Raw genomic sequence first — 24,581 nt, 5'->3', positions numbered from 1 at the left:
AACCACAAAGGAAAGATGGACTATAATTTTGGGACGGAGGGAGTATTATAAAATATTATAAACGGACAATTAGTGATGATAATTTTTTTTTAATTAACATTAATCTTTTTATATTTTATAAGGATACCCAATTATCTTCCCGACATTTTACCAAATTTGACTAGTAAAAATTATTTTCCTAACATTTTACCAAATTTTGACCCTAAGAAAAGATCCATGGAATATTCGTTTTATTTCCAACGGCTCGATCTCAAAATTTTTCCGATTTCTTTTTCTCCAAGACAGTAAATTGAAACCGCTGTCACGTTCACCCACGGCTTCGGTTCATCCGCCGAAGCTTTAAATACCAGTTGCCCCAATCGTCTTTCATATCATTCTCACACTCATTTCTCTTTACATTATTTCTCTCTCTAAACCCTTCAAAACTCTACTCAATCGCCATGGGTAATCCCGTCGTTCCTTGATTAGTTTTCTTCATTCTCATCTCTATTCATCTATGTTTTCGATCGATTCTAACTTCTACATGCTTCATTTGAACTTGCAGGTTCTGACAAGAAGATTAGAATCGGAATCAACGGTACATTTTTTTTAATTGTGGTTTGATCTGTTTTTGAGCTCCTTTTGGTTTCTTGCTTATTGATTCACTGGATCCGACTGATATTATACAGGATTTGGAAGAATCGGTCGTCTAGTTGCTAGAGTTGCTCTTCAGAGAGATGATGTTGAGCTTGTTGCTGTTAACGATCCTTTCATCTCCACTGATTACATGGTATACTACTCGTTTTGGTTTGCTACTTTAGTGTTAAATACGATTCGATCTATAAACGAATGCTGTTTTAGCTAATCAACACTTCAATATTATAGATCTTAGATAAGCTGCAAACAGGAATATTCATACTGATGCTTAGGAGTTAGGATCACGTATTAGAACGCTATTTAGTTTGAATGAACACACTATCGATGTCTGGGTTTATAGAGTGCGTGATCTCAGTATGTTTCGGCGTATTTGGCACAATCTCTATCATCTCTTTCCCTTTTATGATAAAAAGTTACTCGAATGAAACAAATGATTATTCTATCAGTGGATCAAAAATCCATTTATCACAGTGTACTACAAGATCTGTTTACCTCGTGAATGTAGATGTATGGATTTATATAGTATTGAATCTGTATAATAACCGATCCATTTATTTTACTTGCAGACATACATGTTCAAGTACGACAGTGTTCATGGCCAATGGAAGCACAATGAACTTAAGGTGAAGGATGAGAAAACCCTTCTCTTCGGAGACAAGCCTGTGACTGTATTCGGTATCAGGAACCCAGAAGACATCCCATGGGGTGAGGCCGGAGCTGACTACGTGGTGGAATCCACCGGAGTCTTCACCGACAAAGACAAAGCTGCTGCTCACTTAAAGGTCTGACTTGATTTGATCTAAATATATACACCTTTTCTGTTTCTTAACAAGAAGATCATAGATTGTTTATTTGACTTTTCTCGATTGGTTTTATATATGATCAGGGTGGTGCTAAGAAGGTCATCATCTCTGCTCCTAGCAAGGATGCACCCATGTTTGTTGTTGGTGTCAATGAGAACGAATACAAACCTGAGCTTAACATTGTTTCCAACGCCAGTTGCACAACCAACTGTCTTGCTCCTTTGGCTAAGGTATTTTCAATTTTCAATTCCAACCTTCAAGTTTGTCTTTGTTTCATTTTCAGCCCTTGTAAATTACTTTGTACAATTTTCAGGTGATTAACGACAGATTCGGCATTGTTGAGGGACTTATGACAACTGTCCACTCCATTACAGCCACCCAAAAGACCGTTGATGGGCCATCCATGAAGGACTGGAGAGGTGGAAGAGCCGCCTCCTTCAACATCATTCCCAGCAGCACCGGAGCTGCCAAGGTAAGGATTCTCCGGCGAACTCTCCGGCCACCACCACCACCACCAACTAATCTTACATTTCCTGTTCTTGTTGCAGGCTGTTGGCAAGGTTTTGCCAGCTCTTAATGGCAAATTGACCGGAATGTCCTTCCGTGTCCCAACTGTTGATGTCTCAGTTGTTGACTTAACTGTTAGACTTGAGAAGAAGGCTACTTATGAGCAGATCAAGGCTGCTATTAAGTAAGAGTTTTTGTTTTCTTAGTTTATTATAATAAAATAAAATTCAGTCGATGCTGATATTTTGAAATAACTTTGTGGGGGCATTTTTGTAATTTAGGGAGGAATCAGAAGGCAAATTGAAGGGTATTTTGGGATATATCGAAGAGGATGTTGTATCCACCGACTTTGTTGGTGACAGCAGGTCGAGCATCTTCGATGCCAAGGCTGGGATCGCTTTGAATGACAACTTTGTGAAACTTGTCTCGTGGTATGACAACGAATGGGGTTACAGGTAAGAAAACGGGATTTTTATTTTTATTTTGTTTGAACGGATTTTTTTTACAATGTTATTGACATTTTCTAAAATTCGTTTTTGCAGTTCACGTGTTATTGATTTGATTTGCCACATTGCATCTGTTGAGGCCTAGAAGCGTTAAATATTGCGGAATGTGTTGGTTTTTGTTTTTTTGAGTTTGAATAAGGGAAATCTTTTGTGGAAGGTTTTTACTAGAGATTTTTGGAATAACGCTGGTACATGTGTAATGTCCTGAGGATGATGATCGGGACTTCTTTTTTGGTTTTTTAGTATGCTCGATTGTACTTTTTTGTTTCGAGCTTTTATCTGTTTATTTCTTAGTAAAAAACACATTTCTCAATTGTATCTGTTTCCAAATATGATTCAGTTTGGTTGATATATTTGTCTATTGTCTAATTAATAAAATCAACATAAATTAAAAATTAAAAATCTCACTATATTTGTGGTTGAGTTGTGGGTTTAGTTTTTCCCAACAAGAAATCTCGTTATCTTAATTGGAATTTAAAAGAAGTTACAGAAAAAAAAACATCTAATGCTTTTCCTTTTTTCCAAAAAAAATAACATAAAAAGGGAAACCTTAGCCCAACTAGGGATGTTATTCGGGTCGGAACCGAACCGACCCGAACCCGAATAAACTGAAAACCGAACCAAATAATACGAGTTTTGTTCGGTTCGGGTATTATTCGGTTCGATTTGGTTCCGATCCGAATAACTCAAATAACATGTACATGATGATTAAGGAGCCGAATAACCCAAATAACATTTACAATGTGATAAATATTGTATTTTGTATGACTTTGTAGCTTATGATAAACACGAATAACACGGATTAACTATCTTGATATATAAAATGTAAATTCCAACCACCACAATCTTAAGATATAGTTATTAAGCAAACATATTAAACACTAAACATTAAACATCCAAAACACCTAAAAAACTATCTATAAGTATATAAGTTAAACATTAAACATTACGTGGTATTTTGGGTAACGATTGATAGAACATAAGACCGAATAAGCAATCGTGCAGGTGGGAAAAAAAAATGTGACTTTAAATATTCGGTTCGGTCCATTTGGACCGAATAAGCCCTTATTCGGGTAACCCGGACCGAATAACCCGAAAACCGAATAAGCCTTATTTAATTACCCGAAAACCGAATCGAATTGCTTATTCGGGTCTAATTCGGTTCAGTTCGGTTCGGGTTTTCGGGCCAAATTCTCATCCCTAAGCCCAACCGTCAAAACAGTAGGTGAAAGGAAAAACAATAGACAAACTGTTAACTTTGACTTTTGGTTAAAAATTGGTAAGTAATTAATGGGGATAATGACTTAAAAATGTAATATATTTTTCGATTTGTACACGTTTGGTCACTGAGTTTTTTTTTTCGTCCACATTTACCCCTTTAACTTGTTAAACGGTACACATCCAGTCCTTATGACCGGTTACTCCAGGTTAGCCGGGAAAAATGTCTTATTAGGGTAATATATTTCTCATTTTGTACACATTTAGTCCTTAATATTTTTGTACACATTTAGTCCTTAATATTTTTGTACACATTTAGTCCTTAATATTTTTTTTGTTTCAAAATAAGTCATTTTTTGTTTTTGTACAAATTCAGTACTTATGAATGATTTATTTAGGGTTTTTCTCACGACATCTAACATGAGACTATCATTGATGACATAGACGGTTCTCTTTGGGTGCCCGTAGTGGCACCGACAACCCCTGCTTTTTCTATACGCAATGTAAATTTTTCGATATTATTTTCTTTGACAAAACTTCAAAAATAGTCCATGTAGTTTCCGAAAATATTAAGTTTAGTCTCTAAGTTAAAAAAACCTCACAGATGGTCCATGTGGTTTCAAAACTTTTAACAAATGGTCCTTCCGGCTCACTCCGTTAGTTTTTGGCCGTTAAGTGGAGGGTATTTATGTCATTTCACTGCCACAGGGACCATTTATGAAGATTTGTCTTATTTTAAAAAGAAAAACTAATTATTTAATATTAAAGGGTCCTCTCTCTCTCTCTCTCAAAAACATCCAACCACCTTCTCCATTAGAATTGAAGTTGTTATCTGCTCCTTCTACCATCATCACCACCAGGTGACATCGACCAAGGTAAGTGATTTCATGCCTTTACTCCGATCAAAACACACAAATCCACCGTCATCCCTTCCCTTCAGCAACCCCTTTATTTCGATTGTTCAACAGTAAAATAAGTATCTCCTACCTCCGTTTTCGTTACCTTCACCTTACTTCTACCCTGTCACCACCATCAATCACAGTCCATGGTTTCTTTCAAAGAAGAGAGCAACAAAATCAGAAGACCCTTATTCACTAGTCTAGGTTGGAAGAAACCATTGGAATTGTTCAACCAGTCTCGATTTCTCAATTCCAGTCATGTGTAGGTAAATTCCTAATTCCTTTCACGGGGTGTGATCGAAACTAAATGGGTGTGATATTGCTGCAATTTTCGAGATTCGGTGAATGAGAAAAAAAATTGAGAGATCAGAGATATGAGAGAAGAATTGTGGCCAAGGTTTTGAAGAAGTTCAAGGTTTTATTGAAGGAGAAAGCCTTGTTCTTTAGGTCAATGATCACAACTAACATGCCATTATATAAAATAAAAGAGTACAAACAACAAAATCACAGCTAATAGTGCACCGTCAGATCTAAGAACTCTCAGATATCTTGGTCGCTTCTAAATCAGCTGCTTTTTTCAGAAAACTTTGATCATCATCTTCCACCACCATCTGAATCGACGAAGACCCCAACCCAACGGCAATAGCGAGCATGGTCTTCTTCATTTCCGACCTAAACTCCTCCAGATCAACGGTGCCGTTCGAGTCTTCATCGAAGCTCAGAAACACAGAATCGTAGAGACGGGTAAGCTCCTCCGGGGGCAAGGCGGTGTCAACTCCAGAGTGAGCTTCCAGCAACCTCATGGACTCAAAAGCCTTACGTATCTCGGATCTAGATAGAACGCCGCCGTTGTTGACATCGAGGGAATCGAACTGGGCGTCGACGCTGGTTTTGAACTGAGTTTCGTCGTTAACGAAGGCTTGTACGGTGGACCCGTCGATGATTATTACACCCATACCCATATTTGTATGTTTGTGTTTGTGTGTGTGTCAGAGAGAGAGAGAAAGAGAGAGAGGGAGGACCCTTTAATATTAAATAATTAGTTTTTCTTTTTAAAATAAGACAAATCTTCATAAATGGTCCCTGTGGCAGTGAAATGACATAAATACTCTCCACTTAACGGCCAAAAACTAACGGAGTGAACCGGAAGGACCATTTGTTAAAAGTTTTGAAACCACAGGGACCATCTGTGAGGTTTTTTGAACTTAGGGACAAAACTTGATATTTTCGGAAACCACAGGGACCATTTTTGAAGTTTTGTCTTTTTCTTTTTTCTACTTACCGACAACACCTACTACGAATTGGCAACACCTACTACCAAATCCTGTGCCCGTCCCTGATTGATGAGGTGTTTGAGGCTGTGGATGCTTATGTCCATCGCAGTCTCGACTGATTGGTTGTATAGGTCTTGTGGTTTGACTTAGGTTTTGTATTCCGAACGTCGTAACTTCTTCATACGATATCTGATTTTAACGACCTTTATATCTACATCTTCGTTTTTTAAGTCTGCTATAACTTTCGTTCAGATTACCCCCGTTAAAATATAATATGTTTTTACTTACGATTTTATGAAAAAAAAACATCCATACACGCATTCATAAAAAACGTATGGATATAAAGATCGTAATTAAAAAATATATTACTTTTTAACGGGAGTAATATAATTATATAAACGAAAGTTGTAGTAGAGTGAAATACAAACGCATAGATATAAAGATCGTTAAAATCTGATATAGTATGAAAAAGTTAGGACGTTCAAAACACATGACCTAAGCAACCAAGTAGTCGAGATCGCGATGGACATAAGCATCAAAAGCCTAAACCACCTCGTTAATAATTGTTCCATGTAAGATGTTGTGAGAAAAACTTAAAAAAAAACATTCATAAATATTGAATGATTACAAAAACAAAAATAAATTATTTTGCAACAAAAAACATTAAGGACTAAATGTGTACAAAAATATTAAGGAGTAAATGTGTACAAAATGAGAAATATATTACCCTATTAAGACATTTTTACCAGTTAACCTGGAATAACCGGTCATAAGGACTGAATGTGTACAGTTTAACAAGTTGAAGGGGTAAATGTGAACAAAAAATAAACTCAGTGACCAAATGTGTACAAATCGAAGAATGTATTACCCTTTTAAGTCATTATCCTTAATTAATGTTTTGGCTAGTTTAATGTTTTTCTTTATAAATAATCTTTTATATATATATATATATATATATATATATATATATATATATATATATATATATATATATATATATATATATATATATATATATATATATAAACCCAAAATATTTTAACTATATTCATTTAAAACTTAAAACTCTTTAACTTAACATATAATTACTAATATCAAAAAGCCTTTTATAATTGTATTAAATATTATTTTATGTCTTCTTAGATTTTTTATTTTTGAAATTCTAACAATCTAACTAATATTTTATGTCTTCTTAGGCTTATGTTATTTTGTTTTTACTAACTATTGTGTGCTAGAATGCACAGATCTGAACCAACGGATGAAATTAATCAATGGACATGATTTGAGAGTGTATGCTATTACAATATGATAGCATGTACCATATAATCACACAAATTTTAGCAAAAGGGTATTTTGGACATTTAACTACATTTATAAAAGGAAATTTTGTATTTTTAGGGATAATTAATTCTCCTAATTTAAAAATTTTGAGTTTTTTTAATTAATTTAATTTTAATTCTAACGTAATTTGAAAAATAAACGATTTTATTCTGCCAGAATATTTTTTTGTTAGAATGATGTTCTTTCATAATTTTATTCTATTAGAATATTATTGAAGAATAACAAAATTCTTGAATCCGAGGTTAAAAAATAACAACATTCTAATTTATTCTTTTATATCCGAATTTAAATACAAATTCATATATAATATTACAGACTAAAAGTCTTATACATTTTAATATAGTTATAAATATTCTAAAATAATATCAACAAATATGAATAACATTCTTAAAAAATAACAACATTCTGCAAGAATACTCTCGTTCTCCATGTTTTCTTCATTTTCCACATCAATAGCAGCCCCTTCAAAACCTAAATAAAAAAAAAACATAATCAACTTTAAAATAGTATAACTTTCAGTATATTCTGATAGAATAAAACTATAATTCTAACAGAATGTGTTAGACATTAAAGATTTTTAATTTATTCTAACAGAATGTACTAGAGTCACTTGATCAAGTATTCCCCGAGTGACCTGATCCAAATTATTGACTTAATCTAATTACAATGACTACATTGTAGCTAACAAATAGGACAATACTTTGGAAAAAGACCAGCTTATTCCAAGCTAGAATGTGGTAAATATGACAGTTCAAATATCACAAATGTTTCTTAACAAAGAGTGCTAAAAATACAACTGTAACATCGCATGTTCGAAGGACTATAACTAAGCCAATATTAATCAAATTTAAATGACTTATGAACCTAACTTGTAGCTAACACCAAGGAGAATATGCAGAAACAAATTTCAGATCATTCCAAGCTAGTATGAGAGAGATATGATAGTTCAAATATTATAAAAAAAATTGGCAGGAATATTTGATTCAAGCATTTTAACAAACATTTGGCGGACAAAATCAGATGCACAAATCTTTATACTCTATTTGATGAAACATACAACATATGTAATTAATAAATACATGAATGTGACTAAATTTACAATAAAAGAGTGTATACATTCAAATACTAACAAGTAATTTGTATTATCAAGAGTATGAAATTACTTTAAAGAAATAAAATTAAATCATCATGTTTTGGCTAGTTTAATGTTTTTCTTTATAAATAATCTTATATATTTATATATCTATCTATATATAAAAAAACCAAAAATATTTTAACTATATTCATTTAAAACTTACAACTCTTTAACTTAACATATAATTACTAATATCAAAAGGCCTTTTATAATTGTATTAAATATTATTTTAATACTAAAACCTTTTAGCTTTTAACTAATTAACTATTATAACTTAATAGAATTTGTAACTTATATATATATATATATATATATATATATATATATATATATATATATATATATTATTTATGGATATATGTTAGATTGTTAGAATTTCAAAAATAAAAGAGGTAAGAAGACATAAAGTTTTAATTTATATTTGAAACTTATTTTCTGTTTTTGTTTTATGACTTATCAACAAAACTAACATCCAAAATAATTATTTTTTTAAGTGAATAACATTAACACATCAACTTGCCAAAAATGATAAATAGCACCCAAAATAATCCAAATGTTTTCTAGGAATAACATGTAAAGAAATTTAAATATTAGTAATAAACAAATTGCCAAAATTATAAAGTTTTACTATGAGCAGTACATAAAACCTGCCATCTATAGAAAACAAATGGAAAATAGAGGTTGAAACGATTTATTCTAACATGAAATTCCAGTTCGTATGGTATTTTGAAAAAAATAATATATATATATATATATATATATATATATATATATATATATATATATATATATATCAAAACCGTAGGTCAAGGCAAAAGAAAAGACGATTTGAAATACATACGATTTCAGTAGCTATTTGAGATAATTGGTATTTTTTGAATAAAAAAAGATAATCTATCTATATCTATCTATATCTATATCTATATCTATATCTATATCTATATCTATCTATCTATATCTATATATCTTATAAAGCTAGCATTTTTCCTTGAACCTCATGCATTTGAAACTTCCATGCATTTTTCTTTTCACAACATTCATTTGAAACTCCCATGACTTTTCAATTTCTTTCTAATAATAAATATAATTGGTTAATAAGGTTAAATAAATATCAAACCTAAAGTGTAATCATATATCAACTAAATTTCAATATTAAAATAATATCTTTACTTCTACTTATAAAGTTATGTTTTTTAACTTTTAACATATTATACTTAATTTATTAGTGTTAATATATTGCTGGATGTAAACCATTATCATTTTAAAGATACAATTTTGGAACCATTTGTCTAAAATACTTAAATTATTAATTTAAATATAACATTACAGGGTCAACTTAAATATAAAATTTAGTTTACCTTAAGCAACCCAAAAAATATTTTGTAAATAGTTAAAAGTGATAAATTTTAGTGTCCTTCTAATAATGATTATAAGTTGGTTAATAAGATTAAATAAATATCAAACTTAAAGTGTAATCATAAATAAAATAAATTTAAATTCTAAAATAATATCTTTACTTCTACTTATAAATTTATATCTTTAACTTTTAAAATATTATACTTAATTTATTAGATTTAAAATTTTGTTATATGTAAACAATTATCAGTTTAAAGCTACAACTTTTGAACAGTTTGGATAAAAATACTTAAATTGTTAATTTAAATATAACATTACAGTATCAACTTAAATATAAATTTCATTTCCACTTAAAAAGACTAAAGAATATTTTGTAAATAGTTAAAAGTGATAAATTGTAGTGATAAATGCAAAAACTAAACTGTAATCTCAATTTAACAAAAATATTTCTTAGAGATATTTTAATAACCGTTAAAAATTTTCAAATAAGTAGCTTAAAATAACTTATAGTAACAATAGTTAAAAATAACTCTATATAAATGATTATATTGTTACATTTAAAATCAAAAAACAATGTTTGATGTTTTAAATAATTATAATGATAGAAATTAAAACATTAAACAAATAAATTTAAAAAATTAATTAACAATAATAAAAAAACTATAAATAACATTTACCAATATATTATATTTAATTTTATTCACGTGTAATTCGCGGGTAGATGTCATCCAAACTATTGAGATAATGTAGTTATAATAGATGTATATATATTATCATATAATTCAAAATAATCAATATATTACATCAAATTAGTATACGAATTATGATATCAAATTTAACAACAATATTATTGTTATATTTAAAAAAAACACATATATTTGTAAAGACTTCAACTATATAGGTGTTTTTCGCGTAATGCGCGGACATTCACCTAGTTAATTAATAAAATTAGCTACTTTACTCATTTCCTCTTATTTAAATAAACGGGGACAAATAAGGCTGGAGGGTGTGCCGCGGCCTGGGACCGCGGTTTGCGCCAACTGGACCGCGCACACCGCCCCCATACTGCGGTTTTGGCCGCACTGCGGCTGTAGAGTACCGTGGCCTGTGATTGGTTGGTTTAATAGTTGACCTTTTTTTGCCTTTCTTTCCTATATATACATATACACTTCATTTGTTTTTAACCTCAATACAACCTCTTCTCTCTTAATCTTTTAAAAAGAATCACCAATATCGGATAACGACTTTATGTAGTTTGCTTTAGTTATTTTATTTGTGTTTTTTAAGTTTTAGGATTATTTTAATGTCATGTATGTTTTTTTTTGTATAATGCGATGTAATGTTTTTTGAATTTTTAATGTTATGTTTTTTTTTTTTTTTTTTTTTTTTTTTTTTTTTTTTTAAATTTTCAAGTAATAAAAAGTTATGTCTAAAAAGAAGTTTTAATTAAAATAGTAAGAAAAATTGAAGTGACGCTGCAGGGAGGGAGTGGGGTTTCGTTGTCACACCACTCCTTCCGGTCTAATCCAGCGAAGTAGTCGACCAACAAAATCCGTAGGCATAGAACCCAAAGAACCCATCTGTCATCCGTTCTCTATTAAAAAACGGGGACATCACACACACAAAAGACAACTTCGCGATTGATTCAGAATTTTTGTTCTCTATTGCTCAGTCTTCCGGTCAACTGAATCTATCAGAGTAAGACGCCCTTAAACTCTACATATTGCTATCCGAACATGGTTGGTTAACTTATACAAAACCAAAAATGATACATCAATCTTTTATTCGTACCTTTCGTCATTAATAGAAACGTTGTTATATTGCAAGATTCCATCAAGGACACCTTGCGTTTTGAAGCAAATTACAAGCTTGAAAATCAAAAATCAAACTCGACTACAAGAAAACACATTACACCTTCATGTATACTGCATACAAAGTGTTTGATGAAATGCTCCCTAGTATATTGCATACAAGGTGTTTGATGAAATGCTTCCAATATACCACCAATGCACCCAAAAACATCAATATTATCATTTCCAAAGTTCAATCTGGAGCAACTTGTGATGAAATTTTCCAGTCTCTCATGCATGATCAAGCATGTAGCATCATACCCATCTCTGACACCCTTCTTTCTCACCTTCTACACCGATTCAAAGACGATTGGAAGTCAGCATTGGGAGTATTCAAATGGGCATAATCCATTAAAGATCACACACCATTACCAAAATCATACGAGATACTCCTCGACATATTAGGAAAAACAAAACAGATAGAAAAGATGATGTCACTAGTCAACCAAATACATCATCATCATCATCATGTTACACTTGGTAGTATCACCAAGGTTATGAGAAGGCTTTGTGGGGTAGGAAATTGAAAGAAGCTGTAAAGATTTTTGATTACTTACACACATTTGGGTTAGAAAAGAACACTGAATCCATGAATCTTTTACTTGATACTTTGTTCAAAGAGAATAAAGTAGAATAAGCTCGCAAGATTTTCTTGGAGCTAAAATCATGCATCCCACCTACTCCTCATACTTTTAACATATTCATACATGGTTGGTGTAAAGTTAAAAGGGTTGATGAAGCACATTGGACAATTCAAGAAATGAAAGGGTACGAATTTAGTCACTCTGTTATCACATACTCAACAATCATCAAGTCATATTGTCAAGATTCTGAATTCGGTGAAGTCTATGAGTTACTCGATGAGATGAAAGTACATAATTGCCCTCCTAATGTTGTAACATTCACTATAGTCATGTGTTACTTGACAAAATTTGGGGAGTTTGAGGAAGCATTGGGAATACCTGAAAAAATGAAATCTTTTGGATGTGAACCCGATACGCTTTTTTACAATTCCTTGATTCATACTTTAGCAAAATCCGGGAAAATTCAAGAGGCGATTTATGTGTTTGAAGTTGAAATGGCGAGATTTAGGGTTTCTAGAAATACATCGACTTTTAATACGATGATTGCAATGTTTTGTCATCATGGAAAAGATGAAGAAGCGATGAATGTGCTCAAGAATTTTGGAAATTGTAAAACGGATATTCAGTCGTTTAATCCTTTATTGAAGATGTGGTTACGAACAAGAAAGGTGGATTTATGGTTGAGTGATTTGTTGGATGAAATGGTTAATAAGTATAATCTTAGTCTTGATTTGTGTATGTATAGTCTTCTGATTCATGGATTATGTAGAGTTAATGAATGTGAGTGGGCGTATGGATTATTTAAGGAGATGATAGGTAAAGAGATTAAACCGAGATATTATATGTGTGCTTTACTTTTGGAGGAAATTAAACAGATGAAGAAGTATGATGCTGTTGATTTTATTGAAGGATATATGAAGCGTATGAAATCATCTTGAGCACCAAATCTTGATCAACATGTTGCACTTTTGTTGTTTTTGTTAAGATTTGAAATGGGATGAGTTTAAACTTGATACAGAAGACAAGCATTTGCAAATTGTTTAAGGAATTTATTCACCATTTTCATTTGACAATAATTTTGTTAACAACCCATCTTTAATGTTTTATCATCATATGGAAATCTCATAAGTGTATGACATTATGTATCAAGCAATAAAGTAAATTCAAAAGCTTTCATAATTTTTGCTAATAACAATTTAAAACATTTTACATTTCATAAAGAGATGAATGATATTTCAAAAAGACATTTTGACATGTGTCCCATGTAAAAAAATATGACCATGTACTAAGAAGTTAGGTTGTCTAACTTCTAATGTTGTCATTGTCCAATTATTTCCTTCAAACCTAGTGAGTTGTCCCATTATAATGATTCAACACATGTAGATAAGCTTCCATATTATGTCAACGCAAGTATTCTATCATTTATTTCATCCTAATATATTATTTATGATATTACATGGCTTTTTCCCAATATACAATACTTGTCATTTTTTAATTTCAAGCTTAAAAGATACCCTTGTCTAGAGGTATGGTTAAATTCACATTCAACTAACCAATTTTGGTCTCTTTAATCAACATGATGTGCTTCAATAAGATTGTAATCATAAAATTTGTCCTATTTCAATACTCATGAGAAATGTGAGTAATTTGCAACAAGCAACTTGTTATTTCATCGTAGGTAGCATCACCATATCCAATTACACAAGCTTCTTTTATTTTGATTCCATTTCATGAAGACACAATCTCATAATTGCTCAATACATGTTAATAAAAGTAATTAACAGGCTTACTCAACCTAATTTATGATTATTTAAACTTAAATCCAACATGAAAGATGTATTTTAAAAACTAAGGTTAATGAGAACACTTGAAATCTTTCAAATTATGCTAGTAAATGAAAAATAAAAACCTGTTTACCTTTAATCCAAGTTAAAACAACTTAAAGCTTTGTTTTTCCTATTTGAAATCACTTGATAGCTCCGAACATTGAACCTTAGTCTTAACATACATGTACTAGAGAGGTTTGGCCAGAAAATGGCGACAAAACCCTTAATCTCATGGACAAAGTGAGGTCAAAGTTAGAAACCATTCACGTGGACTATATGGATGTATCTTTATGTTTTGTTCTAATCGGTTATCACACACCAGCCCGATAATTCTTTTGAATTTGTTCTTCTTTATGACCGATCTTGATGATTTAAATATCCTTAAATGTTATGTGTGTGTGTGTATATATATATATATATATATATATATATATATATATATATATATATATATATATATATAAAATCGGGTAAGGACTCATTTTAAAGTGAGGATACTTTAAAAAAATTATAAATCATAAAATCGAGCATAGATCTACGTCCGAGAGAACAAAAGAATTGGAAAAACAATTGGATCATTAAAATTGAATCATGGATCATAATGATGCAAAATAAAAAATGAAAATTGAATCATGGATCAATTTTAATGATGCAAAAAAAAAATCCAATTTTTTTTTCTCCAAGACATAGATCTATGCTCGATTTTATGATTTGTATTTTTTTAAGATTTTTTAAAATTTTTTTAAGATGTACTCAGGAGCTCTCACTTTAAAATGAGTCATCACAGAAACCAGACCATATATATATATATATATATATATATATATATATATATATATATATATATATATATATATATATATATAATAATAATAATAATAATAATAATAATAATAATAATAATAATAATAATAATAATAACAATAACAATAATTGAGTCTTGTGCAACTGTCCACTCCCCCCCCTCCCTCAGCACCCTACATAGTCTTCTCGGTCATACATGGATTTACCTAGACCCTCCTCACTTGGAGCGCATGGAATTCAAATGCTATTCTTTTGTCCCGCAATTTAGATTGTTATTCGGTCGTTTAGATGGTTAGATTAGTTAAATTAGTTCGATTTAATCGGTTTTTTAAAATCTCTTAATAACTATAACTAAATTAAATAAGATTTGTTTTAATCGGTTTTAAGTTATTCATTATGGTTTTCAATTAAACCAAATAAAAACAACTCCACTATACTAGCAAAATGTTAAATTAAACCAAATAGCAATAACAATTCCATTACAAGTTAAATACTCAAATATGCATTTCCAATCGCTAAAAAAACATGTTGTTGCTTTAGACTTTAAATTAAGAAAATGGTTAAATTAAATCCAAAATTTATATGGGAATGTGTAGTTTATTGGTGCGGAATGTAAAATGATCTAAAAAATTGGTGATAGAATTTTAAAATTAAAAGTAACTAGTAAGTTATTACCCCCGCTTCACGGGGGTAATAACTTGCCTAGCGATGAAAGTGTAGGGAACAAGCCTATAAATATACAAAACATGTGACAAAAGCATGAAAAAGTGTAGGGACGAAACAATACAATATATTACTGTAGGGGGGGTGTAGGACATAATCTGCAAATTTTCTATTAAGTAGGGATTATTTTTGTTATTTTTTAAACACATTGATCGTTTCTGTAAAAAAAAAGTTGCACAAGGAGCTTTTCTATGGATTATGGGGACAATTTTTGTAATTTATTTTCTAAACAGGAGCCAAACCTGCCAACTTACAAAAATCTTAAACATATAGACTGTTTTTGTAAAAAAAAAAACCTTATAGGGACCTTTTCTATACATTACAAAATTATAGGGAATAAATCTATTAAATTCTAAAGCTTTTGTGACAAAACTACAAAACTATGAAAATATACTATTTATCAGGGACCTAAAGTTGCCAACTTTAATGTTGTAGCAAAACTCCTAAACGCCCTTAGATTACTATTCCTCTCTCTCTCTCTCTCTCTCTATATATATATATATATATATATATATATATATATATATATATATATATATTAGGTTATAACCCGTGGACACCACGGTGAAAATTTAGAACTAATGTTAATTAAATTATTAATTAGTTATTAAGAAATGATAATAAATTATTATTATATATATATATATATATATATATATATATATATATATATATATATATATATATATATATATATATTTGTCACTAATTTCATAATAATATAATAATTGGTTGAAATTATAAAAATGGTAGAGTTAACACCCATTCCACCCCTGCTAGTACCGCGAGCATTGATTTGAGTTAATGTTGCCGTTACAGCCGCAATCACTGCAGCTTGAAAAACTACAGGATCGAATTGAGGTGGAGGTGGAGGTTGAGTTGGAGTTATTGGCGGATTGCACTTGTTCGATTTGCGAGGAGGCATCTTCCAACTGTAAGTTTAAAAGATGAAGATAATTGTAAGAATTCAATAGTGAGCATAATGAGAGTGTTCCTTGAACTAAATCACCATCGTTCACCATGTAATTGATTGAAATAAAGTTCTACTACTAGAAAGATGAAAGAATTTGGATAAAGATTTTTCTAAGACAATTAGATGTCTGTCAATATCATTGGTATTATAGATGCATAGAGTTTAGGAAAATTGACCTTGGAGTATGTCTTATATCATACCAGAAAAGAGAAAATTTTGACAGCACAAAGACCTAACAGACTGAAAGTTCAAGGTCTTAAACATAAGCAGGAAAATAATACTAGAGCCTATACATAGACCTAATCTATATCCAAAAGAGAGAGTATATTAGGCTCTACTCGCGAGGAGTGTTGTTCTAGTTAGTACTTGATTCTGTCCTGGATTCAGCTAGCTGTTATTCTGTTTCCCACACACGCCTTTGCAATGCCACCTGGTTCTGTCGAAGATCCCTAGCTTCGGATTGACAGACATTCAGTTCTATCTGTAGGGTGTCAGTGCGAGTGCTTGCTAACTCCTGGTCATTGGTCAGATGGTGGAGGCGAACTGTGTTGATTCCTGAGTTAGCACGGATTTCCGTGACTTGGTCGAAGGTCTCTCTTCCTTGTTCAGCATTGCGAGCAACACGACGAACCAAGATAGGAAGGACTCTGTCTGTTGAGCCTCCATCATTCAAGTTGTAGAAGCTTCGGTCTCCATTGTAAGGAGGTGGTTGTCTTTGCTCGTTGCTCCGCCTTCCCAATTTCACTGCCCACAGAGGCGTCGGGCCTTGAAATGTCGGTCTAGGGTTAGGATTCTGGGCAACTTGAGGTGGATTATACACCTCGGGTTCCGAGTCAGAGTCTTCTTGCATTTCATCTTCATTCTCCTCCTTAAAACTCTCCTCGAAGTCTTCTTCCTCTAGGACTACCGAGTTATCTTCTTCTGGATCAGCTCCAAGCCATCCACCATTCCTTTGATCGGGAAAGTACGGGTCTCCCGACAGATGAAATCCAGTCATGTTATCTAAGAGAGAATAGGGGTGTAAGAAACATACATTAGATGTACTACTAAAGATAATTATAAGATGATCCTTACCAGTTACTTCTATACTTATGTAGTGCATACCGGTTATACATAACTTAAGATAGAATAGACTTTCGAATAAGTGATCCAACTCTAAGTCAACAACCAAACAAGGAACAGGAAGTAAAGTGAAGATCACAAATTATAAGTCTATAACATCTTGGTCACATATAACCTAAGCGTATCCACTCAGCAACTATAAACCTACTAGTAAGGGTTGTTTTTAGTTTTCACATAAGTAATTATAGTACCACAAAATACTCCTATAGTATTTTAAGTTTATGTTATGTTCTAGAGTTACATTATAGTAGAGCTGGTAAGTTTTTAGACTTATTGCAACACAACAGCTATTCCTAGGCATATGCTAATCACTTCTCGGGTAGATATAGTTGATCAGGCTATATCCATCACAGTCCTGACTATATGTCCCCAAGCCTACTTGTGTTATTCAACAACCACAATACTTTTGTTCTAATCTAGTATGACACTGTCCTAGTATGAATGCATGTATGTATACTTTAGTAAACTATTTTATTATTTTAAAAGTATAAACTCTTGGTCAGAGTGTTTTAATCCTGATGTGTTTATAGTTGTATATCTTTTATGTGTTGATATACTCAGTTCATTATAAACAAAGCTCTGATACCAATCTGTCACACCCCCAAACCGAGAACGACAGAAACGTTTGGGGTGGAGGACGTCATGTATAGTATCATAACAAAGCATAATAGTAAAACAAACAACAACATCCATTGCATTAATAATATAGTTAATACATGTGTGTTTTGAGTATAGTTGTAAGACACCAAAAATATATCAAAATAAAATACGAGTCTTGAACATGTTTGTCTTCTCAAAACCTGGTCCAGTGTACTTGTCTACTGGTGACCTGAGAATACAAGTTATTTTGAAAGAGAGTATCAACATTTAAGTTGGTGAGTTCATAAGTATTTTAGTGTCAAAGGTTTGCATTTGTTTCATGAAAATGTTTGTATTGTTTGGGGAAAGTGTTTGTATATTTCCTAGAAAATCCTATATTTTCTACTAAAATGAAAATTAGCCTCCTACCAAGACTCTACTGTTTGTATGTTCTGTTCTCTTTGAAAATGGTGTAAACCGTGTGTTTGTACTTGAAATAGTATAAATATGTGTTTTCCATATTTGTAAAACTATCTTTACTCGAAAAATAGTATGCATTTCTTATGTGAGAATATCACTGTATGAATGTAATGGAAAATGAAGATGTACAATAGTGTTGTAAAAATACTCTACTGAAGCACTAACTACCTTAAAACCAAACTGTTAATTAAGGTAAATTGTGATTAGGTTATAACCATACTTGATAGACTAGTATAAAACACGACGTTCTTCAGGCGTCGAAAATGATATGACATTTGTTACCCGTAGACCTGCATGTCCCACTGTAGCTAGCAGCAAGGTGTAGGATGGTCAATCCCGTATACATCTATACACAAACTCATGCTATCCCTCCAGGAGACTCTAGTTATAAAACGTGACACAACAAGAATATTGCTATGCCATGAAATAGTATCTCACATTTTAGTTATCTTGTTCTTGTTATAGTATATATGTTCCTTATTGTTATTGTTATAGTATGTATGTTCCTTATTGTTCTTGTTATAGTATGTATGTTCCTTTCTGTTCTTACAAATGAGTAGTAATAGTATGTATGTATTGACTCATGTATGTTTCTCTGTTCTAGAAATAGTATGTAGTGATCCTCTAAACTATACTTATTATAGTTAACTAGTATGTTTGTTTGAAATGTTACTGATTTGTAGAAAAGACTCAATTGTTCAATATAAGCAACTGAGTTAAGTATGTTCCTTAAAAAATGGGGTTTAATATTCATGTATGCATTTAATAAGTATAACTATGATTTAGCAGACAATCGGACAAGTGATCCTACCCTAAGCCCACAACCAAACAAGGAACAGGAGTTACGGTATTTAGCAATAGTCCTAAGTCCGTTAAAGCATACGTATACATAAATATATACGCGAATATGATTTTGATAAAAACAGAAGTCTAAAAATAGTTTAAAAGAGTTTTAAGATGGTTTTAACAAGTGTTTGAGTATAAGAAATCATTTTGTTTGATGTTTTCACACGAAAGTGGTTAACACAATTATATTGTGTTCTACTTGTATTCCCCCCCTAAAAAGCATTTAAAACTGTGATCGTAGAGGTATGAACTCACCTTGTGGGAGTGATTTGATTGAATGTTCGATATAGGATGATAAGTTCCCCAAGTTAGATCCCGAGACAAAACAAGTCCTAAAATGTATTTCACATAGCATATATGTATACCATTAGTGATCGTAATCATAAATATAACAAGAAAACAGATTAAGTTGCAAGCTTAACATACAAAAGAGGGTGCTAGAGTTGAAAAGGGAAGGCTGGAAGGAGTTCATGGCCTACACTATAGTGTGTGTTCTTGGTGAAATGATGATGATGCAAGTGTTCACGGCCCAAAGATCTTGATGATCTTAGGTTCACGACTTGATGTTCTTGACAAATGATGATGATGCAAGGGTTCATGACCCAAGAACAACTTGATGTTCTTGAGTTTACGGCCCAAGGATCTTGAAGAATGAAGAATACTTGAAGATCTTTAGCAATATCTTAAGAAGATTCAAAGGGAATGGATGATAGTTGAGAGGAAGGTGTTTTCGGTTGAAGATCTTTGGGAGAAAAGCCTTGAGTTTGCGGTTAGAAAGGAAGAAGTGAGGTAAAATCAGTCAACACTCACTTATATAGGGGGAGATCACGACCACAAACCGAGGGTTCATGGTCCGAAGTCTGTTCACGGCCCGAAGGCTCGTTTGCGTTCTAAGCAAGGTTTGCGGTTCTCGGTTCCAAATGACTTTCCTCCAATACTCATAACACCTAAGAATGCTAGGTTTATACACTTATGAATTCATTACCCTAACTATATTAAGATAATAAAAGAAATAAATTTGACCTTTGATTGATATGTTTGACTTTAGTTAACCAAGTTTGACTTTTACAAGATAGAAATTACGGGTTGTCACAGGACAAGATACTTAAATTGTTAATTTAAATATAACATTATAGTGTCAACTTAAATATAAATTTCAGTTCCACTCAAAAAACCTAATGCATATTTTGTGAATAGTTAAAAGTGAAAAATTGTGGTGCTAAATGCAAAACCTTAATTATAATCTCAATTTAACTAAAATATTTCTTAAAGATATTTTTATAATCGTTAATGACTTTCAAATAAGTAGCTTAAAATAAATTACAATAATAATAGTTAAAAATAACTCTATAGAAATGATTATATTGTTACCTTTAAAATAAAAAAAACAATGTTTAATGTTTTAAATAATTATAATTATAGAAATTAAAACATTAAGCAAATAAATTTTAAAAAATTAATTAACAATAACAACTATAAATAACATTAAACCATATATTATATATAATTTTATTCATGAGTAACTCGCGAGTAGAAGTCATTCAAACGGTTGAGATTATGCAATTAAAATAGATATTTATATTATCATATAAATCAAAATAATAATACATTATATCAATTTAATATAAGAATTATTATATCAAATTTAACAATATTATTGCATGTATTTGTAAATATTTCAATTATATAGATGTTTTTATACAGCGCACGAACAGTCGTCTAATATATATATAAAGTCAAATCAAATCTAAAAAAACAAAAAATAAATTAAACAAAAATATTAAATCAAATGTCAAAAAAAAATTGATTAGATTGACTTTTTTTTTTTTTTTTCGTTTCCTTCATTTTGAAACGGCGACTTCTCAAATATCACTCCCACCCAAGACGCCAATAGCCAAATCCCGTCATCAGCTTCGTCGACGAGACGACGACAGAGTCATCGGCCGCCTGTCGACGCCCTTCCGCCTCACTGCCTTTCGACGCCCTTCTGCCTCACCGCCGGTCTTCACGTCACGAGCTTTGTTTTGCTGGAAACGACTCGACAGTCGACTGTGTTTCATGGATATTGGACCGTGACTTTACTGTTCACATCCCCTCTCTAAAATCGACCGACAACACCGAGGTAAGTGGTTGTTTCGATTTCTGAATTTCTAAAACATTTGAGAGTTTCCGATTTCTATGAATTTGCTGTGATGTTCTGTGATTTCTCATATCTGTGATGTTGCTGTGAATTTTCGATTTCTGTGATGTTCCTGTGATTTCTCATATCTGTCATCAATGTGATTAGCTGAATCTGATGTTAAAATCAAATGTTCCAAACATCAAATTGTTCCTACAACTTTCTGCATTTTTTCTTTGCTTATTCAACCTGACCATAATTTCAATGTTGACAGATTAAGGGAGTCTGTGAGATTGGTTAACTTATACAAAACCAAAACTGATACATCAATCTTTTATTCATACCTTTCGTCATTAGTAGAAACGTTGTTATATTGCATGATTCCATCAAGTACACCTTGGGTTTTGAAGCAAACACGTTACACCTTCATGTATATTGCATACAAAGTGTTTGATGAAATGCTTCCTAGTATAATATTGCATACAAGGTGTTCGATGAAATGCTTAGTAGCCTAAACCATGACTGGTGTGGTATATATAATACCCAATTGGGTGCTTAACCTTAATGAATCTTTGCTTATTTAAGAAGAACACCAAATTACTATCATTTCTTATTTTATTACTGATACGTTCATTCATCATGTTCTTAATTGAACTTGCAGGATTACTAGTTTAGCAATCATCTTATACAACCCACTTCATGTTCTTCTATGCCAAGAGCAACAGTGAAACAAATCTCTATTCTTCAATCTCATGCCTCATTTTCCCTCCAATTCACCACCAATGCACCCAAAAACATCAATATTATCATTTCCAAAGTTCAATCTGGAGCAACTTATGATGAGATTTTCCAGTCTCTCATGCATGATCAAGCATGTAGCACCATACCCATCTCTGACACCCTTCTTTCTCACCTTCTACACCGATTCAAAGACGATTGGAAGTCAGCATTGGGAGTATTCAAATGGGCAGAATCCATTAAAGATCACACACCATTACCAAAATCATACGAGATACTCCTCGACATATTAGGAAAAACAAAACAGATAGAAAAGATGATGTCACTAGTCAACCAAATACATCATCATCATCATCATCATCATCATGTTACACTTGGTAGTATCACCAAGGTTATGAGAAGGCTTTGTGGGGTAGGAAAATGGCAAGAAGCTGTAAAGATTTTTGATGACTTACACACATTTGGGTTAGAAAAGAACACTGAATCCATGAATCTTTTACTTGACACTTTGTGCAAAGAGAATAAAGTAGAACAAGCTCGCAAGATTTTCTTGGAGCTAAAATCATGCATCCCACCTACTCCTCATACTTTTAACATATTCATACATGGTTGGTGTAAAGTTAAAAGGGTTGATGAAGCACATTGGACAATTCAAGAAATGAAAGGGTACGGATTTAGTCCCTCTGTTATCACATACTCAACAATCATCAAGTCATATTGTCAAGATTCTGAATTCGTTAAAGTCTATGAGTTACTCGACGAGATGAAAGTACATAATTGCCCTCCTAATGTTGTAACATTCACTATAATCATGTGTTACTTGACAAAATTTGGGGAATTTGAGGAAGCATTGGGAATACCTGAAAAAATGAAATCTTTTGGATGTGAACCCGATACGCTTTTTTACAATTCCTTGATTCATACTTTAGCAAAATCCGGGAAAATTCAAGAGGCGATTTATGTGTTTGAAGTTGAAATGGCGAGATTTAAGGTTTCTAGAAATACATCAACTTTTAATACGATGATTGCAATGTTTTGTCATCATGGGAAAGATGAGGAAGCGATGAATGTGGTCAAGAATATGGGAAATTTGGGTGATTGTAAACCGGATATTCAGTCGTTTAATCCTTTATTGAAGATGTGGTTAAGAACAAGAAAGGTGGATTTATGGTTGAGTGATTTGTTGGATGAAATGGTTAATAAGTATAATCTTAGTCTTGATTTGTGTACGTATAGTCTTCTGATTCATGGATTATGTAGAGTTAATGAATGTGAGTGGGCGTATGGATTATTTAAGGAGATGATAGGTAAAGATATTAAACCGAGATATTATACGTGTGCTTTACTTTTGGAGGAAATTAAACAGATGAAGAATTATGATGCTGCTGATTTTATCGAAGGATATATGAAGCGTATGAAATCATCTTGAGCACCAAATCTTGATCCACATGTTGCACTTTTGTTGTTTTTGTTAAGGAATTTATTCACCATTTTCATTTGACAATAATTTTGTTACCAATCCATCTTTAATGTTTTATCATATGGAAATCTCATAAGTATATGACATTATTTGCAATTATGTATCAAGCAATAAGCTTTAATAATTTTTGCTAATACAATTTAAAACATTTTACATTTCATAAAGAGATAAATGATATTTCAAAAAGATATTTTCATAAAGAGATAAATGATATTTCAAAAAGATATTTTAGGTTGTCTAACTTCTAATCTTATCATTGTCCAATTATTTCCTTCAAACTAGTGAGTTGTGCCATTATAATGGTTTAATCATCGTCAATGTATTCAACACATGTAGATAAGCTTCCATATTATGTCTACGCAAGTATTCTATCATTTATTTCATCCTAATATATTATTTATGATATTACATGGCTTTTTCCCAATATGTAAGAGATACCCTTGTCTAGAGGTATGGTTAAATTCACATTCAACTAACCAATTTTGGTCTCTTTAATCAACATGATGTGCTTCAATAAGATTGTAATCATAAAATTTGTCCTATTTCAATACTCATGAGAAATGTGAGTAATTTGCAACAAGCAACTTGTTATTTCATCGTGATTAGCATCACCAAATCCAATTACACAAGCTTCTTTTATTTTGATTCCATTTCATGAAGACACAATCTCATATTTGCTCAATACATGTTAATAAAAGTAGTTAACTTCAATCATATTTACTCAACCTAATTTATGATTATTTAAACTTCAATCCAACATGAAAGATGTATTTTAAAAACTA

General features: G+C 31.7%; 3 protein-coding genes and 1 pseudogene across 3 annotated transcripts; 3 read left to right on the top strand and 1 right to left on the bottom strand.

Moving 5' to 3' along the window:
* The first annotated feature begins 320 nt into the window (after positions 1 to 320).
* LOC111918310 (glyceraldehyde-3-phosphate dehydrogenase GAPC1, cytosolic) lies at positions 321 to 2,805 on the top strand. Its single transcript, XM_023913989.3, has 9 exons — positions 321 to 444; positions 545 to 577; positions 669 to 769; positions 1,203 to 1,418; positions 1,523 to 1,669; positions 1,753 to 1,911; positions 1,988 to 2,130; positions 2,228 to 2,401; positions 2,489 to 2,805. The coding sequence occupies exons 1-9, from the start codon at positions 441 to 443 to the stop codon at positions 2,535 to 2,537; spliced, it is 1,026 nt and encodes a 341-aa protein (XP_023769757.1). The 5' UTR covers positions 321 to 440; the 3' UTR covers positions 2,538 to 2,805.
* A 2,293-nt stretch (positions 2,806 to 5,098) lies between these two features.
* Positions 5,099 to 5,527, bottom strand: LOC111918308 (uncharacterized). The gene has a single exon (XM_023913988.2). It carries the CDS (start codon positions 5,523 to 5,525, stop codon positions 5,100 to 5,102), a length of 426 nt encoding a protein of 141 aa, XP_023769756.1. The 5' UTR covers positions 5,526 to 5,527; the 3' UTR covers position 5,099.
* A 6,066-nt stretch (positions 5,528 to 11,593) lies between these two features.
* On the top strand, positions 11,594 to 13,056 carry LOC111918302 (pentatricopeptide repeat-containing protein At3g04130, mitochondrial-like; annotated as a pseudogene).
* An 8,239-nt stretch (positions 13,057 to 21,295) lies between these two features.
* Positions 21,296 to 23,923, top strand: LOC111918311 (pentatricopeptide repeat-containing protein At3g04130, mitochondrial). The gene is made up of 2 exons (XM_023913990.3): positions 21,296 to 21,584; positions 22,243 to 23,923. Exon 2 carries the CDS (start codon positions 22,291 to 22,293, stop codon positions 23,746 to 23,748), a length of 1,458 nt encoding a protein of 485 aa, XP_023769758.1. The 5' UTR covers positions 21,296 to 21,584; positions 22,243 to 22,290; the 3' UTR covers positions 23,749 to 23,923.
* The last annotated feature ends 658 nt before the right edge of the window (positions 23,924 to 24,581 follow it).

Source organism: Lactuca sativa, chromosome 8 (genome assembly GCF_002870075.4).
Source record: "Lactuca sativa cultivar Salinas chromosome 8, Lsat_Salinas_v11, whole genome shotgun sequence".
NCBI lineage: Eukaryota > Viridiplantae > Streptophyta > Magnoliopsida > Asterales > Asteraceae > Lactuca > Lactuca sativa.
The sequence above is the reverse complement of the archived record's forward strand: the minus strand, read 5'-3'. Positions and strand labels throughout refer to the sequence as shown.

Excerpts from the sequence above, each read along its gene's own strand:
- LOC111918310 (XM_023913989.3), top strand. Across the intron at positions 770-1,202 it reads TCATCTCCACTGATTACATG|ACATACATGTTCAAGTACGA; the intron begins GTATACTACTCG and ends TTTTACTTGCAG. Across the intron at positions 1,670-1,752 it reads GTCTTGCTCCTTTGGCTAAG|GTGATTAACGACAGATTCGG; the intron begins GTATTTTCAATT and ends TACAATTTTCAG.
- LOC111918308 (XM_023913988.2), bottom strand. The coding sequence starts at position 5,525 with ATGGGTGTAATAATCATCGACGGGTCCACCGTACAAGCCTTCGTTAAC.
- LOC111918311 (XM_023913990.3), top strand. The coding sequence starts at position 22,291 with ATGCCAAGAGCAACAGTGAAACAAATCTCTATTCTTCAATCTCATGCC.